This window comes from Myripristis murdjan, chromosome 17 (genome assembly GCF_902150065.1).
Source record: "Myripristis murdjan chromosome 17, fMyrMur1.1, whole genome shotgun sequence".
NCBI lineage: Eukaryota > Metazoa > Chordata > Actinopteri > Holocentriformes > Holocentridae > Myripristis > Myripristis murdjan.
In genome coordinates, this window is record NC_043996.1 from 21,132,867 (window position 1) to 21,150,168 (window position 17,302).

General features: G+C 39.7%; 2 protein-coding genes across 2 annotated transcripts; both read left to right on the top strand.

Annotated features, from left to right (window-relative positions):
- Positions 1-894: 894 nt before the first annotated feature.
- foxf2a (forkhead box F2a) lies at positions 895-4,191 on the top strand. Its single transcript, XM_030074632.1, has 2 exons — positions 895-2,169; positions 3,425-4,191. Exons 1-2 carry the CDS (start codon positions 1,203-1,205, stop codon positions 3,598-3,600), a joined length of 1,143 nt encoding a protein of 380 aa, XP_029930492.1. The 5' UTR covers positions 895-1,202; the 3' UTR covers positions 3,601-4,191.
- Positions 4,192-14,861: 10,670 nt separating this feature from the next.
- On the top strand, positions 14,862-16,872 carry foxc1a (forkhead box C1a). The gene has a single exon (XM_030074609.1). The coding sequence runs from the start codon at positions 15,080-15,082 to the stop codon at positions 16,490-16,492; it is 1,413 nt and encodes a 470-aa protein (XP_029930469.1). The 5' UTR covers positions 14,862-15,079; the 3' UTR covers positions 16,493-16,872.
- Positions 16,873-17,302: the final 430 nt, after the last annotated feature.

Consider the following 17,302-nt stretch of genomic DNA (forward strand, 5'->3'; position numbering starts at 1 on the left):
CCACCACACATGCGCAGGAAAAAGGGAATACAAGCATCCTGAACGAACCGAATATGAATCCACAATAGGCAGAAAAGCCGTCCAACTTGGCCTATATTCTTCTGCGGATAGCAACTAAATTTCCGTCATCCTGGAAGATTGTTCTACATTTGTTGATATGTGAAAATGGTTTCTATCTTCACATCCTTATTGTCGGGAATTTTTTCTAAATGACACTAAACAGTAGTTTTAATATGGGAAAACACCAAAGTCCCATGGGGACAGTAAGAAATAGGAAATAAGGCCCAAATGTCCATTAATGCGTTAAGGCAGAAAAGAAGTTTGAGCATTTCATCATTGGATCTTTCTATAAGACCTTATATTTGGATCATTTCTGTAATCAGTTCATTTCTCCAGGGATGTGACCAAGGCTCCAAGCGGTAAACTGACACTTGCGCGCTGTGTGTGGTATGCTGGCAAGGTCTGATGGAAAAAGCATGCTTCCTCTCATGTCAGAGTCCTAACCCTGAACAGACCCCAAACAAATGAACACTGCATAGGACTCCGATTTCTCCCGTACACCTTTAATGCAAGCAACCAGTCTATATCACAGTTTCCGAGTATAAGTCTGAGCAAATTAAGCGACTAATTAAAAAGAAAATATAATTTCTCTCTGTCTTTATTTATTGCCCATACAGTGGCCAATAAAAGTGGCTTGGTGAGTGCAAAAAATTGGTTTGATAAATGTGTATAGAGGTGTTTTGGAAAGTGAGTGGTGGGAGGAGATTTATCTTACTCCACTGCGTTGTGTCCGGCTTCTAGCCTGGACACTGGCCAGATGGGGAGGGAGCAGATCTCCGGTTCCTGGCGATTTCTTGGAGGGATTTGGGGGATATCGAGGGGCAGAGAGAGAGATTTAGGAACTGATAGGTGGTCGAGTTGTGCTTGGCCAAATGGATATGCGAGAGCAAAGTCGAGGAGCTTTATTTCTCCCTTCTTGCGGGATTATTGCCAGCAATGGACAGAGAGAGAGAAAGGAGGAGCAGCGGCTGACATTCTTGATTATTACAGCTATAAGCGCGCAGTGCATTGCAGCGGGACACTGACCTTTCCAATTATCGCATTAGGACATTTTTCTAAGAAACATCTGACAGATAGACCGTGTTAGCTTTAGTGTTTGAGTGAAACCCACGTTGTGGAGGACCCAATAAAAAGGGGTGACCATGACGACTGAGAGCGCCCAGCAACATCTGGACCCACCTAATCCACTGCGCTCCAGTCCAGCGCCTGGTGCCGTAAATGCAGCTCTGCTGAGCGCACAGCCGGTGATGGAGAGCGCACACAGCGCATCAGCAAAAGGGAAGAAAGGCAACTCTGGCTTGAGGCGACCTGAAAAGCCCCCTTATTCATATATTGCCCTTATTGTGATGGCAATTCAAAGCTCACCGACCAAGAGGCTTACTCTGAGTGAAATCTATCAGTTTTTGCAGGCCCGCTTCCCTTTCTTTAGGGGATCATACCAGGGCTGGAAAAACTCCGTGAGACATAACCTGTCTTTGAACGAGTGCTTCATAAAGCTGCCCAAGGGTCTCGGCAGACCTGGCAAGGGGCACTACTGGACCATCGACCCGGGTAGTGAGTTTATGTTCGAGGAAGGCTCTTTTCGTCGCAGACCACGCGGGTTTCGCAGGAAATGTCAAGCTTTGAAACCAATGTACAGGATGATGAATGGTATTGGCTTTGGCGCATCTATGTTGCCGCAAAACTTTGAATTCCAATCACCGTCTGCTTCCCTATGTCATAACAGTTACAACATAGACCTGATGGGTAACCCTGTGCCAGGCAGCTTCGAGGGACTAGGAGGGGGGCATCATGTCCCACACATGTCACCAAGCTCCGGCTCATCCTACATGGCTGCATGTCAGGTGCCTTCCAATGCGGACTACTGCCAGGATAGCAGCAGCAGCCCGTTGCAGTCATCCCCAGCGATGGTCAGTACTTTGGACTGTCAGTCACCTTACGCCAATGCCGCCCCACACTGGACTTCACCTGGTGTATCTTCATACATCAAGCAGCAGTCTCTGGCGTCAAACAACCCCACTTCTTCTGCTTTGCACTCGGGAATGTCATCCTACTCTCTGGAGCAAACATACCTTCACCATAACGGGCGAGAAACTTCTGACATTCCAGGTATATCACTTTGTTTTATTTATTTTCAAAAAACTGTGCATAGCCTATACACACCCATGGTGCGTCATAATAAGCATCTAAATGTGATGATATCGACTAGATCAAAACAGAAATAAGACTGAGTCTGTCACAAACTCATTTGAAATCCATTATGAACTGTGAATTACATTACAAATTACAATTACAAATTTATACAAATTAGATTTCCAAAATCAGTCTCTTCAATGCGAAGATATATAACTCAGTAAGCTGCATCAGAGAAAAAATGTAGCGAGTTAAAGAATAAAGAAAATGCATATTAAGCAAATTAAATTAAAGCTAAATAAGCTACACTGAAAATGTAGATAAAAAATAAAAAGTTTTATTAAAAAATAGACCTGTATAATATGTCAAGTTAAAAGATGGAAATAAAATTCCTGCCTTAATATTTTTTTTTTTTTTCCTGCAAGCGTGAAGCTTTTCAAATGTTAGTCTTAATCAGATAATACAACTGGGTTGGAGTTTTGTGCAACTACAAAGAAAGAAAGAAAGAAAGAAAGAAAGAAAGAAAGAAAGAAAGAAAGAAAGAAAAAGAAAAGAAACTGGTGAAGCTTATTTGTGTAGTTATAGTTTTTTTTTTCCTTTGGTCAGTATTGTGGTCAGTTACTAACCCTAACACCTGACAGTTAAAAGGTTTCCCGTGCCTCACATACAGACCTGGCGACATGTGGAATCATCTAAAATGTCTGTATCTTTATTATGTTGGTTATTTGGCCACACAAATGGACCTTATTTGCAAAGTCAACTGTAGTGTGTAAATCATCCACAGAAATAGGCCTCTGTGTTAATACATGCAAAAGGCTACACTGATAAACAAGAACACATTTGGCTCTGCGTGAATAGAATAGAATAGTAGAATAGAATAGAATAGAATAGAATAGAATAGAATAGAATAGAATAGAATAGAAAAGACCAACGGCTACAGAAAATAGATTAAGTAAACTTTGCTTATTAGATTGCGTTGCAAAAGAGGATTGCTGCTCATCGTCTTTTTAATGCATATGACCAAACAAAATTTCCTGCTCTCGATGAAGAAATGTATGTGTATAGTCCTGTATGTACCAGACCTAATGCCAACATATTAATACTAATTGCTGCCTTATGCACAAGATAAGGTTACCATAGACTAAGAATGAAAAATCTTGCAGCTTGAAATCAGCCTGAAAACACATTGCTTTGCTTGTTTTTGACTTAATTTTCTCCTGTTTGCTTACAGTGGGACTATCTCGGTATTCAAGCCACTCGGCACCAGCTGTGTGTGACAGGAAGGATTTTGTTTTGAACCTAAACGGAATCTCATCCCTTCACCCTAGCAGCAGTGGATCTTATTACCATCAGCTTCATCACCATCACCAAAGCGTGTATCAGGATGTAAAGCCATGCGTAATGTGACAAAAGAAGGGCCAACTGCGCTGAGGCTGAAGGTAGAACTGTCACATCCTGACTAGTTACCTGCTGATTCAGCCGACGTTCCTGCAGACTTTTGGTGATAAGCAGCTTAAACCTGGTGAAGATGTCACAGTCAGAGCAGAGGGGACATGAAGACATTTGCAGTATTGACTGACAGCAGATCTTGGAACTTTGTGACTGTTAAATAATGGCTATATCATGATGTGAAAATTTGATGAGATTTTTTAAAATGCTTTATGGGCACTACACTCTGGTTACACATGACTACATCCACAGCAATATCCACATTTTAACTGAAACACACATTTAGACGTGCATTTACCCGAATCTATCCTTATTCATGCACTTAATTATAGGCCTACGCTCTTCCGAGTTGCTAAAATTGTTGCTGATTTCTTGCAGAAAGCTAATAAAGAGATTTATTTTTCAATTTTAGCCTGTCAGTCAATTGTGAAACATACTGGGACATCCTTTATGCAGAAAAGCTTTATGAACAAATATTTCTTTTAAAGCAATAGCATTCACTCGGAGCCATGATCCCATTCCTGGATAAAAATATCTGAATGAGTTAAAAAGTGACCATAACTTTATTTTATGAATTTATTTTACACAGTAGTACTACCTATATAAAATGATCATGTGATTTAAATTCGGAAAATGTTAGATAATAATGTAAAACGTCAATGTAGAACTATTAAACAAATAATAATAATCTTTATGAATATTATGGCATGCATGGGTCAGTGAATGCAATTGCTAAAACTAAATAAAGACGCTCTGGAGCTGGTAAGAGGTAAAATATCAGACCGGAATGAAAATATACTTTGATAGCCATGTGTCTTCTAAGCTCTACCAGTTTCTTTCTTTCTTTCTTTCTTTCTTTCTTTCTTTCTTTCTTTCTTTCTTTCCACCACAAAAACATCAGACAAACACACTGTAACCATTTATGAATTTAGGAGCTTAACTTTTGAACTGCAGACATTTTAGTAAATTATTATTATTATTATTATTATTATTATTATTATTATGTCTTTTTACTAGACATGTTTTTTTTAAATGTGGTTTGACTTGCATGTTTTTGTTCCACAGCCTTCATGTAAAACCATATCAAAATGATAAGCCTGTCCAATGCACGGACTATAGAGAAAAGATTGCTTGGTTCAAAAGTTGAAGTTCCCTCAAATAGTCAGATTTTAGGATGGGATGGGATGAAAGACGGGAGACATAAGACTCTATAACCGTGAGACTGTGTTTTGAATCAAGTTCACCACTAAAAGAAAAGTTAATTCAATTTTGCTTCTTCAGTTTTCACCTAGTCTAGCTTTGTTAGTAATTTACACGACTCACACACGCCAGAGTTCGGCTACGGTTTCAAAATGAGCTGGAGGCCTATTATGTCGTGGAAATTGTGACTGAGAGAGTAATGGCACTGTGTATGTACTTGGTGATGAAATGCAAGCGGTTTAGTTTGTTTTAGTGACTAAAGGGGAAAAAAACTAAAACAGTAAATGTCAGAAAACTAGAATCCACTTGAATCAGAGCACAGGTCTGAGCTCGGAGCGCTGAAGCCTTTTTTCAGTTCTGTGGATTCTTGCTGAACATGATGAGACAATACCGCCACCTAGTGGTGAATGAGTGGTGCACTACTGTAGTGGAGTAAAGGAGTGACATAATCCACTGTGCATTTCAGTATTTTTCCATTCGTCATTGAACCCCTTTGGTTGTGGTGTACATATATAAATGTACTGGTGAATAAATAATACACAATAATAAAATAGAAAAAAACTATTTCTCTGAACAGATGGACAATAACAGTGAATGGGACTCTTTAAGTGATGTAGAGATGCTGAAAGTCATAAAGGCAGTCAAAATCACTGGAAAGACTGATAACCTTCCAGAAAGACTCTTTTTTTATAGCCGACATGGTTTTACTTGACATGGCAGTGAAATTGAACTGCTCCTCAGTTTGAGAGGACACTAAACTAAACTGTCATATATCTAAAATATGCATGAAAGTGGCTTTAGTTTGGCTTGGATATAGCGTCTTTAGTCTGTGACAAGTAAAACTTATAGCTTACAAACAACGAGAAAAAGTGCATCTGGGATAAAACAGTGGGAAAAGTGTAGAAAACTGTTAGTCCAAGGGGTCAACCAAAATCAAACCAGTAAAACCATTTTTAAATCCCATGAGCTATGTGTGAGTACTTGTCCAGAAAGTCATGTGAAAGCCGTGGCCACTGGTTTTAATCTTACAGCCCGTAGACTTCATCCATGTCTGTGCCTAATTCCCAACAAGGTGAAAACTGCTTGAGCAAGACACACCGTCAAATACAAGGCTTTGCAATCTAAACAGAGACATTAAGCCACTCTGAATGTGTAAATGTGCACGGCCTCTAACAGGCTTGTATCCAGAAGCTCTTACTGGAAAGCTGCTGGCTATTCACACTCAAGGTTAACTTATGAGCCCAATTAAAGGCTCGTAAGTGACCTCAGTCACCAACCTGAAGCTGTCAAGCACATCCAATTTTCCATGAAATACAGCCTAAAGAAGTCTCAAACACGTTTCATCCAAACAGATATTCATCAGTAGACTATTACAGAAAAAAGTTAATTCAACATTATTATTTGAAAGAGCCAAATATCCCAAAATATATATGTTTCATAAGGCTGTGAGCCTCATCCATAACTTCAAGGAACCAGTCAGGCTACATTCTCAACAGAAACATTTGTGGAAAAAATACGTTTCTGCCTAAACGTAACTAAAAATGTAGTTTATTTGTATAGGAATACACTATTACATAATGTAGACTATTTTGCTAATATGTCAGATTTGTTTAGGAATATTCCTATATTTATTTTAGTGTCATTTCGGAGTGCGCCTCTTCATATCACAGCTTCAAAAACCAACATTATGCAGAATTCAAACCCAGCACAACCCTGTGATTGAGAGACCGGCACTTTATCCACTGCACTGTGTATTCAGTTCTGGTGGCGACTTCTGAAACACTGGGATGCTGTAGATCTGCGTGGAGGGCGAAGTAAAATCTCCATTGTTCAGTAACATTACGTGTTTTTGTGTGTGTGTGTGTGTTTTTTTTTTTTTTTTTTTTGTAAATTGAACCCTTGGGATATGTGAGTTGTCGTTGTAGGTCTAATTCCACCACGCAATTTATATTCAGCCTCTTGTTATTCCTTAGTTTGATTTTTTAAAATGTATTTGTAGACCTCTTCTACTTCACTCCTTTGCTGTAATCAGTTTCATCAGCCTCTCTGAACCTGCACAATCTGCAGATAAGACTGTTTAAATTTCTGACCATTTGCACAAATGACTCTGCACAACCTGAATGTGCATAGGGCAGAAAGATTTAAAAAAAAAAAAAAAAGAGTATTCAAAGCTCTCATTGTTGCTGAAAGTCTGCAGCTTCACCACATTTTTCATCTGGAGCTCAGACAGCACGTTATCCAAGTGATCCAGCAGAGGCCTTTCCTCCGTCATGTCCAAAAGAAAAAAAAAATGTTTCTTTTGGTTTCTATGAGCAATCTATGTGTGTTTACAAGTGAAGATTTCTTTTCACATCATCTAGTGGACTGAAAATCAGTCAGTACAGCTTTTATAAGTGCCAGGGTATTTATGACAGACAAATATGATTTGCTTAAAGGTGCACAGAGAGTCACAAAAAGAGGGGAGAAGCCAGCGCTCTGTCCACTGCATTACTGACTCAGCTCTGCTAACACACAGCTGCAGGGTTCAATACAAGGGCTAAGGTTTCAACCTGTTGTACAAAAACTTTTTTTTTTTTTTTCGATTTCTATCAACTTACTATCAACTTACTGTCTAGATGTCTTTACAGACATCTAGACAGTATAGACATGATTTATATTTAGTTTGATGAAGGCTGATCATACTGTGTTGGAAATATCACACTGAGAGCTTATCAACCTAATTGTTGTAGACACTTTGATACTGTACGCACATTTTAAAAGATCTTGTCATGATTTTTCATATGTTTACTAATTAAGGTAAGATCATTTTAAAAAATCATCTTGTTTTTGCTCCTTTTGCTCTATGCTCTTTTACTATGTTGAAAATATCACACTTACATGAGATAGATAACCAACATTGTATTTGAATAATGAACACAGGCAGTTTTCTGATTAAGAGGGACACTCATGTCTAAAGCAGTTTACAGATGGGAATGTTTTGAACCACCAGCCCTCTGGCTTATCAATATCAATATGCTGAAACAAGGCAGAATACAAGAAACCTGCCCGGTGGCCTTAATTCAAGAAAATTCTGGAAACAAGTTGATTAGCATATAAACAAGTGGGATTATCTCATCCTACAGATTTTTTTTTTCTTACCTTGTTTGAGGGAAAAAAAAAGATTTTAACACTGAAGATGAGACAGAATGACTTGTGAACATTTTTAGAATGCATTATATTACCTCTAAAAATATATTTTGTTCAATGTGCTGGCCAGCAAAAAGGGGAGTTCCATCCTCCTCTAGCGGAGCGAAGATTTATCTGCAATCATTTCTGGCATTGCTGACAACTAGGAGAAGTTCCTTGTAAGAATTTGACCATGTAGTTTAACTTTTGGATTTTCAACATGTTTGATACTAATAATGATGTAGAGAAATCAAATGATTTAGTACAGGGATTTAGTTTTATGTAAGTGAGTTTATTCAATTAATTCAGTAGGCTACATATTCATGATATAGATTATAAAAATACTCAAATGTGTTAATACAAAGCCCACAAGTATCAAAAATAGTTGTAATGGACAAACAACAGTATCTGAAAGGCCAGCTGGCAACTAGCAAAACATGCACACACATATAAACATAAAAAAAAGTATACAGTACCAAAGGTATAAACAGACCATAAGCATAAACATAAACCACACCAATAGTATATGTTTAGAATTGAACATTTTCAAACTGAAGTGAAGTTTGTACAGTGCCTGACAACCTATTCAGAGAGACAGTTGGCGTGGAAAGGCCTCCACTCCCCTCAGTGAATTGTACTGAGGTGTGGTAAACCTCACATCAGACTGAGCTGATATGTGATTAGTGTGCAACTCAGAACGTTTTCAAATTGGAATGGAACGTGTACTGTGTGCAGTGACTGAGCAAAAATACAATGGCTGTCTATGATGAACTGAAGTTAATTAATAATTAATTAAGAGTTAATTAATAATTGTTGATTTCAAACATTTTGAAAAGTAAGTGGCAGACTTCTTAATTGACCACAGATTTTTATTTATTTATTTATTTTTTTTTTTTAAGTTTCAACTACTATTTTGATGAGAATATGAATTTAAACCACACCTCTTTTTGCTTATCATGACCAAGATATTCTGACTTCATTTATACACTAAAAGTGCTACTTTCGGACCTGTTTTGCCACACTATGGAAATCGATGGGGAAATGCAAATTCAGTGCTCTGGATTATAGCAAAGGGTAACTAATGACAATATTTCACCACCATGTGCACTCATATAACATATATACACATGGGGTAGACAGAGAGGACAAAGCAAATCTCCCTCCAATGAGTCTGTATTTCTCTGCCTAATATTCAGTTTGAACACTAAAACACATACGGTAGAGGATGTCTCCTGCACTGCCCTCTGGAGGCTGCAACTCTCAGGCATGTTACACTTCTGGCCACACCCAATGAGTGGTGTGGAAATGTGGCCAGAAGTGCAACATGCCTGAAAGTTTCAGCTCCTAGAGAGCAGTGCAGGGGGGTATTTACTATGAATCTGCAGAGATAACACTGCAGTTGTGCGCATAAACGTGCAGATTCTGCATGCACAGGCATCTTGGCTGAGAGGTTTAGCACAAAGGATCCAGTTACTAGTTATTTTGATGAATATCAAGAGAGGAGAACAAAATAGAGGAGTAATGTTTAGAAATGGATCTCTCCCATGGATTTAGTACACCAAAACATGTTTAACTGTGGATGGCATTTAAAACTGCACAAAGCGATTTTATGACTTATATTGAGAGCATGATCTGTGGATGTGAATATACGAAGCTACTCCTCCATCCCTCTCTCCACACTGGTGGATTGCTTGTAGAAACGTGTAGGAGAGCGTTTTTCATTGGAAGGCACACATCCTCTCGCCAGGCTTATGTTGGATTATTTGAAGTGCTGTATCTCTGAGCTTCACTTCAAAAATGTGGCAAAACTACAGACGTTAAGCTATATGGTAAGCTTTTTGAATGAACTTGTTCTGTTGCTATATTGTTTACTTATGAGGTTTTTTGTTGGTTTGGGGCTTTAAGCCAGTAATTTTAGTGCTTTCTGAACTGGATTGCCCGACTGATGTGGAATTTCTTTAGCTGCAGAATGTGCAGTTTCAGAGAAGCTCTGAACTAGCTGTATTCTGACCGAACAGATTTTATCAGGTTTAATCCATCAGTCAAACAGGAGTTACTCATAGTACTGAACAGATCAAAACAACCCCCATATCACCTAACTATGCCACAGTGTAATATATATTCTTCTGTTTGGTTGGATTTCTGTGATATTGCCATTCATATTGGCTATATATATATATATATATATATAAACTTGGAGAATGAGACAGAGGGGAGAGACAGTGAAGCAGAGGGCAGAATAGGAGCTTATTGTTGGGCCAATACAGAAAGCTCAAACCAGGCAGTAACAGGTTGACTATGAATTCTATGGAAGAAAGAAAACTAAAGTGATGACTCTTACACTGAACAGGGTCATTTTACCCAACAGTGTCTGGCAGCAGATGTGAAGACCTCCAGCCACACCCATGGAGAACTCCAGCCTCACCCACCTCCCACCACAGCTAAATCCATAAACAACCATAGTTTGGTATAGTTAAGGTTAGGATGAGAGGGGTGTTCCTGAAGGTGTCCCAGATCTTTGCAGTGTATGTGTCCACAGTTAGACCCTTCTCCATTTTACTGAAAAAAATGCATGCAATATTTCTAAACATAGCTTTCATTACCTTCCTGTATGTGTCAGAACTTCATAATAAAGCTATGGTGGCTGTGTAATTGGTTCAGTCACAACAGGCAGAAAGAAAACAACAACAACAACTACTACTAATACCTTTACTACTACTACACTGGAACACTGGAACCGAGACCAACTCCTCATCTGCTGGCCTGTGGCCTGTGGGAGAATCACAGTCTGCTTTTTCTCTTGATCATTTTAAAACAGCCTGCCATGCATGTTTCATCAGGCAGACATGCACACTCACTTCTGACACTGAGTGTCCACTTTATTAGGTCCACCTGTGCAATCTAATGCATTCAGTGCAACAGCTCTTCCATAAATTGTATCTTTTAACGAAGTTTATGATGTTCAGTTTTTGTTGACATTGTGGAGAATGTTTAAATTTAATTCCATGTTTATTATTGAGATTGTAGTTGGCAGAGGTCTTGTATTGGACTACATTATATTTAGAGCTGTTTCTAATTTTTTGTCCTCCCTATTTATATACATGAGGGGGACAGAATATTAGACATGGCTCTCAGTAAAAAGCAGTCCAGTACAACAGCAGCACTAACTATGAGCTCAGTGCCAAACATAGATTTGAATGAATACCTCTATTACTGTGACAAAAAGAAAACCTGAGCATTATAGGCAAATAACAGTTGAATTAGATTGTATTAGATTGCACAGGTGTACCTAATAAAGTGGCCACTGAGTCTATATTACACTTTGAGTATTCTGCTTGGAAAATTGCAACTTACTTGTTAAATGGACTTGTTACATTGGGCTAAATGGAGAAAGCTGTGCAAAAAAGAAAGATTTTGCACACAGTATTTAGTGTAACAGTGTTAAGAGTAGGTACATCCCTTAATAAGATATTCTCTTCAAGAATGAGCATGGCCATGGACTATGGACATCATCATCATCAACTTTATTTTCATGTCAAGACAGTTAACATTTAAAGGGGGAATAGACTGCTAGATTGTGTCAAAATTAAGGAAAATATGAACACCTTGAAATGAAGGTTAAAGCCTATTACTTGCCTGTAACTACACCTTTCAAAGCAAATTAGTCACTACTGTTAAATATCTGTAATAGATTCATTCACATGTAATTTTATCAATAAAGACCTGCATTTTTTGTGCTGCAACCCATGTTGTTTTGGTTGCTACAAACAAAAACCTGGTCCAAGGGAACTTGTGATGTATTCTAATATGCTTGCCGTAAGAGTTATCATGTCATTATGGCTGGAAATGTTGGCTGGAGATGTTCTTTTTTAAGCGTCACCAATATACAGAACATATATTTTTTAACAGGATTGTGTATCTGATAAACTGGTGTTTATATGTCGCTCTACTAAAAATGAATATATGAATGACAGGCTTAAGCCATACATAGGCATACCCTGAAAAATAATGGCAATGGTTTGGGCAAAGTGTGTATCCAAATTTGATGATGTAATTTTTAAATCATTATTATAATGAAGAGAATGGCTAAAATCCACAGAAATTAGTTTGGAAGCCACAAATAAACAGTCAAACAAATAAGACAACTTAAGTCAAGCACATCACGCTGACCAAATCATAATACCTTGTCAGTGAGCAAGTATTTCCTCATCTGTCTTCAGAAAATGAAGAAGCTGAATTTACATCTCTGATCAGTCAACAAAAGCAACGTGATCGAAGATAATTAAAAATCTATACAAATAATGTTTTTTTTTTTTTTGTTTGTTTGTTTGTTTGTTTGTTTTTTCATGAGAAAACGTGTCGCTTTTTGTGATTTGATTTGAAAGACGGTTTTGATAAAATTGGATCAGTTTGTACAAAACCCCAAAGCTTCAAATGAAGCTTCTTCTCCTTGGTCGCTAGGGGGAGCCAAACTCATATTTATGACAAACCCTGAATATTTTCCATGCACTGCGGCTCAGTTGGACTCATTTCACCTCCAATCTTTTATCACTGAAGTCCCGCCCTTCTCTCTCTCTCTCTCTCTCTCTCTCTCTCTCTTTCTCTCTCTCTCTCTCTCTCTCTCTCTCTCTCTCTCTCTCTCTCTCTCTCTCTCTCAGACCCTTTAATCACTTCATTTGGCTAAGCAATGGCCATCATTGCCGTTTCGGACAAGCAACCCAATGCTTACATTTTGTCACAGTATGTGGACCTGATGTTCACTTAAATCCTTTTTCAGAGGGCAACATTTATTTTTCTTTCTTCTTTCATTTTTCCTGCATAGTTGCTTCTAATTAAAGATAAATATATAGCATGTAGTACATCATATAATAAAATTAGAGCAGCCTAAATAAAACGCATGCCATAACAGCGTTACTGATATATAATAATGTGTTATCTGTTTTTGCTGTGATGACCATGTATCCCTTATTTTTATTAGTACACGAAGAATTTTATTACGGGAAGAAAATTTGTTGATCAAAAGGGGAAAAGGGAGAATAAAATCCCATTGGAATCGCATTAGATGAAATAGTTCACTGTATTAGAGCGAACGCTTGTCATAAAAACGTCACATTATTGGGATGCTGTTATTTTGAAATGTTTGTAAAAAAAAAAAAAAAAAAAAAAATGTAGGCCACTGCTATAACCATTCTTTTCACATCGAATTTGGGACTAATGTTTTATAATTTTGACACAGCATGTACGTGCAGTGCTTCATTCATAGGTAGGCTGCATAGCTTTTATAATATAGCTACATAGGGGACTAGGTGGGCAGACCATGGTATTAAGTGAAAAGCACGTTGTGAATTGTGTAAACAGCCCAAGGCAGTGGAAAAAGTTCATGCCCGGGTCCATGTAAGGAGAAACCAGCGGAGCACCAGGCCACTGCACGGTCATTTAATTAAGACGACCTGCAAGGGATTAAACCGATATTGGGACTGTAACTTTGCCTCACAATGACCATTAACAATTTCATGCACGCTCGCGTTTGACAGCAGGGCAACAACCTAGGCCTTCAGGGTGTAGGCCTATCGAGCTGCGTTTTTTTTTTTTTTTTTAAATAGCTGTGGTCAAAAGCCTGTTTAACCTTCCAATATCCACGACTGATTTCCTACCAAAGACTACCCTTTAAATTAATTTCATTGCATGAAGAAAAGTGGGGTAATAAAAAACACACACACACACAAGAGGCTTTCCATAGTTTCGAGTGGGCAAACTGATATATAATTAATATCGAAAATGTAACCTACATCATTGTGAGGTTATTAGAGTCTAATAAAAACACGGCGGTAGGTAATTACACGTAGCGTATAAAGTCAAAAGTGATTATATAGGCTACGCATATATGTTATGTCTACTTCAGTCTGCACTATATTTTCCTCAATGACAGAGAAATTTGGCTGCAGCCCTTCCACTCAATAATACTAAAATATATGCAAACATTTTGATGAGGGGAGACACATGTTAGGTGTCATGGCCATCCCATTTGGTTCTTGCCTTTTAATCTTTTTCCTGGATAGAGTAAAATGTCACACCTTTGGCCCTTCTCAGCCCAAACTGTCTTAATTCCCGTTGTAATGAGATCGCACTTCACGCCCACTGTCAATGCTGTGAGGCGCTCTGTCTTGCTTTGTGTGATCTGCTCTGTTGATTCCTCTAACTAGCAACCAGCGTTGGTTAAATCTCCTCTTAAATATGTTAAACTGGAGGGTCACCGTGCCATTTCATTTATTTTGATAATAATGATCATTAGTAGGATTTGCATTGTTTTGCAAATATATGGTAACGCTGATATTAATCTTGTGCCAAAAACTTACATAATAAGATTTTATACATACATAATTCAACTTTTATTGAAGACATTTAGAAAACACTATGCCTAATGAAAACGCTGCCCTGCGCACACAGGAATGCCTATAAACTAAAGTTTCCGAATATCACACTGTCACTCAAATCAATTTAATTTAATTTGAAGTCATTTTTGGCCGTGGTACCGATTGCTTTTACTCCTTAAGGCATGTGTATGTGTTAATTTTTTTATGAGCACGGGAATATGCAGGCCATGATCTGATTGTGTACATGTGAGCTGCTCTCTCAGGTCTGAAGTCTTGGCTGGAGTGGGCTGGGAGTTACCAACACCTCCTCTCGTTTCTCCAAAGCCTTGTGTGTGGCCAGGAGCTCGCTCCATTTCTGCTCTCCCAGTGCTGCCTGACTTCCAATTGGACGACTTGTGTAGTTTTTGGGGAGGAGCTCCACTGGCAGCAAAAAGGAGGAAAGAATTTAACTGCGCAAAACTCCTGTGTGGTGACGGATGCCCAAGTTCAGAACTTTTTCAATACGCGTTTCATAGACGCACAGAGATGGGAACGGCTTGAACACAGTTGAGAGCCTGTATATCGCCAGTGTTGTTGCGCTTTTGTCATTTTTTTCAAAGTGAGCGGTCAGGAGCTGTGATTTTCTCTCAAGGAAGGAGAAGCGGAGTTCTCCGGCTGCGTATTTTGGAGCTTTATTTTCGCCGGATCAAAGTGAAGACATGCAGGCTCGCTACTCCGTTTCCAGTCCCAACTCATTGGGCGTCGTGCCTTACATCAGCAGCGACCCAAGCTACTACCGGGCTGCTGCAGGTGGTGGATACACCGGGATGCCAGCACCCATGAACATGTACTCTCATGGGGCCCACGACCAGTACCCAGCGAGCATGGCCCGGGCTTATGGACCATACACCCCCCAACCTCAGCCCAAGGATATGGTCAAACCTCCGTACAGTTACATTGCGCTCATTACTATGGCTATCCAAAACTCGCCTGACAAGAAGGTGACCCTGAATGGGATTTACCAGTTTATCATGGAAAGGTTCCCATTCTACCGAGACAACAAGCAGGGCTGGCAGAACAGCATCAGACATAATCTGTCTCTGAACGAGTGTTTTGTCAAGGTGCCCCGTGATGATAAAAAACCCGGCAAGGGCAGCTACTGGACCCTAGACCCGGACTCTTACAACATGTTTGAAAACGGGAGCTTCTTGAGAAGGAGACGGCGATTCAAAAAGAAGGACGCGTTGAAAGAGAAAGAAGATCGGTTGCAGAAGGAGGCGCCGTCGAGGCAGCAGCAGGGCCGGGAGCAGGAGCAGCCGGTGCAGGGCTCCCAGCCTGTGAGGATCCAGGATATTAAGACCGAGAACGGGACGGTGACGCCGCCGCAGGCCGACTCTCCCTCCTTGAACACGGTGCCCAAAATAGAGAGCCCGGACAGCAGCAGCATGTCCAGCGGGAGCCCCCACAGCATCCCGTCCAATAGGTCCATCGGCATGGACAGCTCCGAGCACCACCACCACCACGGCCAGGCCTCGACGCAGGGCTTCAGCGTGGACAATATCATGACCTCTCTCCGGGGGTCCCCTCAAGGGGCCACCGAGCTGGCCCCCAGCCTTATCACCTCCACCAGGACAGGTATAACACCCTCTTTGTCCTTAAACTACTCTCCGAATCAGACGTCGGTGTATAGTTCTCCCTGTAACCAAAACTCTATCTCCACTACCTCCAATGCAACCTATCATTGTAACATGCAAGCCATGAGTTTGTACGCCGGGGATAGATCTAGCCATCTAGCGCCCAGTACCACCGTGGATGACACGTTGCCAGATTACTCAGTCACTACCACCTCATCCTCTCTGACCCACGGTAATCTAAACTCGGGGCAGGAGGGCCACCATCCCCACCAAGGCAGGCTAACCTCATGGTACCTCAACCAGGCCGGAGACCTGGGCCATCTGGGCGCAGCCTACCCACAGCAGCAGAACTTCGTCCGAGAGGTCTTTGATTCCCAAAGAATCGGCTTGAATAATTCACCAGTTAATGGGAATAACAGCTGTCAGATGTCATTCCCACCGAGCCAATCCATCTATCGCACTTCGGGAGCGTTCATATATGACTGCAGCAAGTTCTGACCAAAATAGGCTACGTTTTCACGGTGTTTTGACTCTCCCAGTAAAATCCAGCGACCCCCTCCCATCCTATTCACCTGCCCCTATGGACTAATATGAGACAGAATGCTCAAACAAAAAGACAGAAAGACTTGATCTTGGTTTATAAAGAACAGTGTTACTGCAAATAACACGTAAGTCTCTCTTTGCTTTTGTGACTTTATGTGATATGTTAAGGATATGTCAGTTTTCATGGACATATTACCTGTAAATTGCATATAGTAATTTATTTCTAAACTGTAGCCGGATATTATGGACCAAACACCAAAAAAGTGTTTCTAAATTGAATTGCCTTAATTGTCCGAAAATGTTCCACTATAAAGGTAAAAAAGGAACGTGTATATCGCCGTACTATTTCAAAGATTCTTCATTTGTTGAAAAGTATTTTGAAGGATTTGCTTTGTTTGTTTAATAAATTGTCATTTTATGTGAGCTAAAGTTACGCCTCGTTTCTTATAGCCTAGTCCTGAATATAGGCTATAGTATTTTTACATTCCCTCTGGCGCCAGTTAGTTTTGTGTGGGAGGTGTATATGCCTCGTTATTAATCTGATTTGACCCTCTGACTCTGTATAGGTCCAGGGGAGGTTTAGGTTCTGTTTTATTAATGCCATGCGCTTCAATAAGGAGTAGCTACAGCAAAATATTTTGAAAAGATATTAAGGTTATTTGGTGTGTTGGCTAGTACTCATAAGTCTTTTCCCACTGGAGATCAGGCTGCTGCACAGATAATTGAGTCCTTAACATATGTTTACTCCCATTGAACTAAACTAAT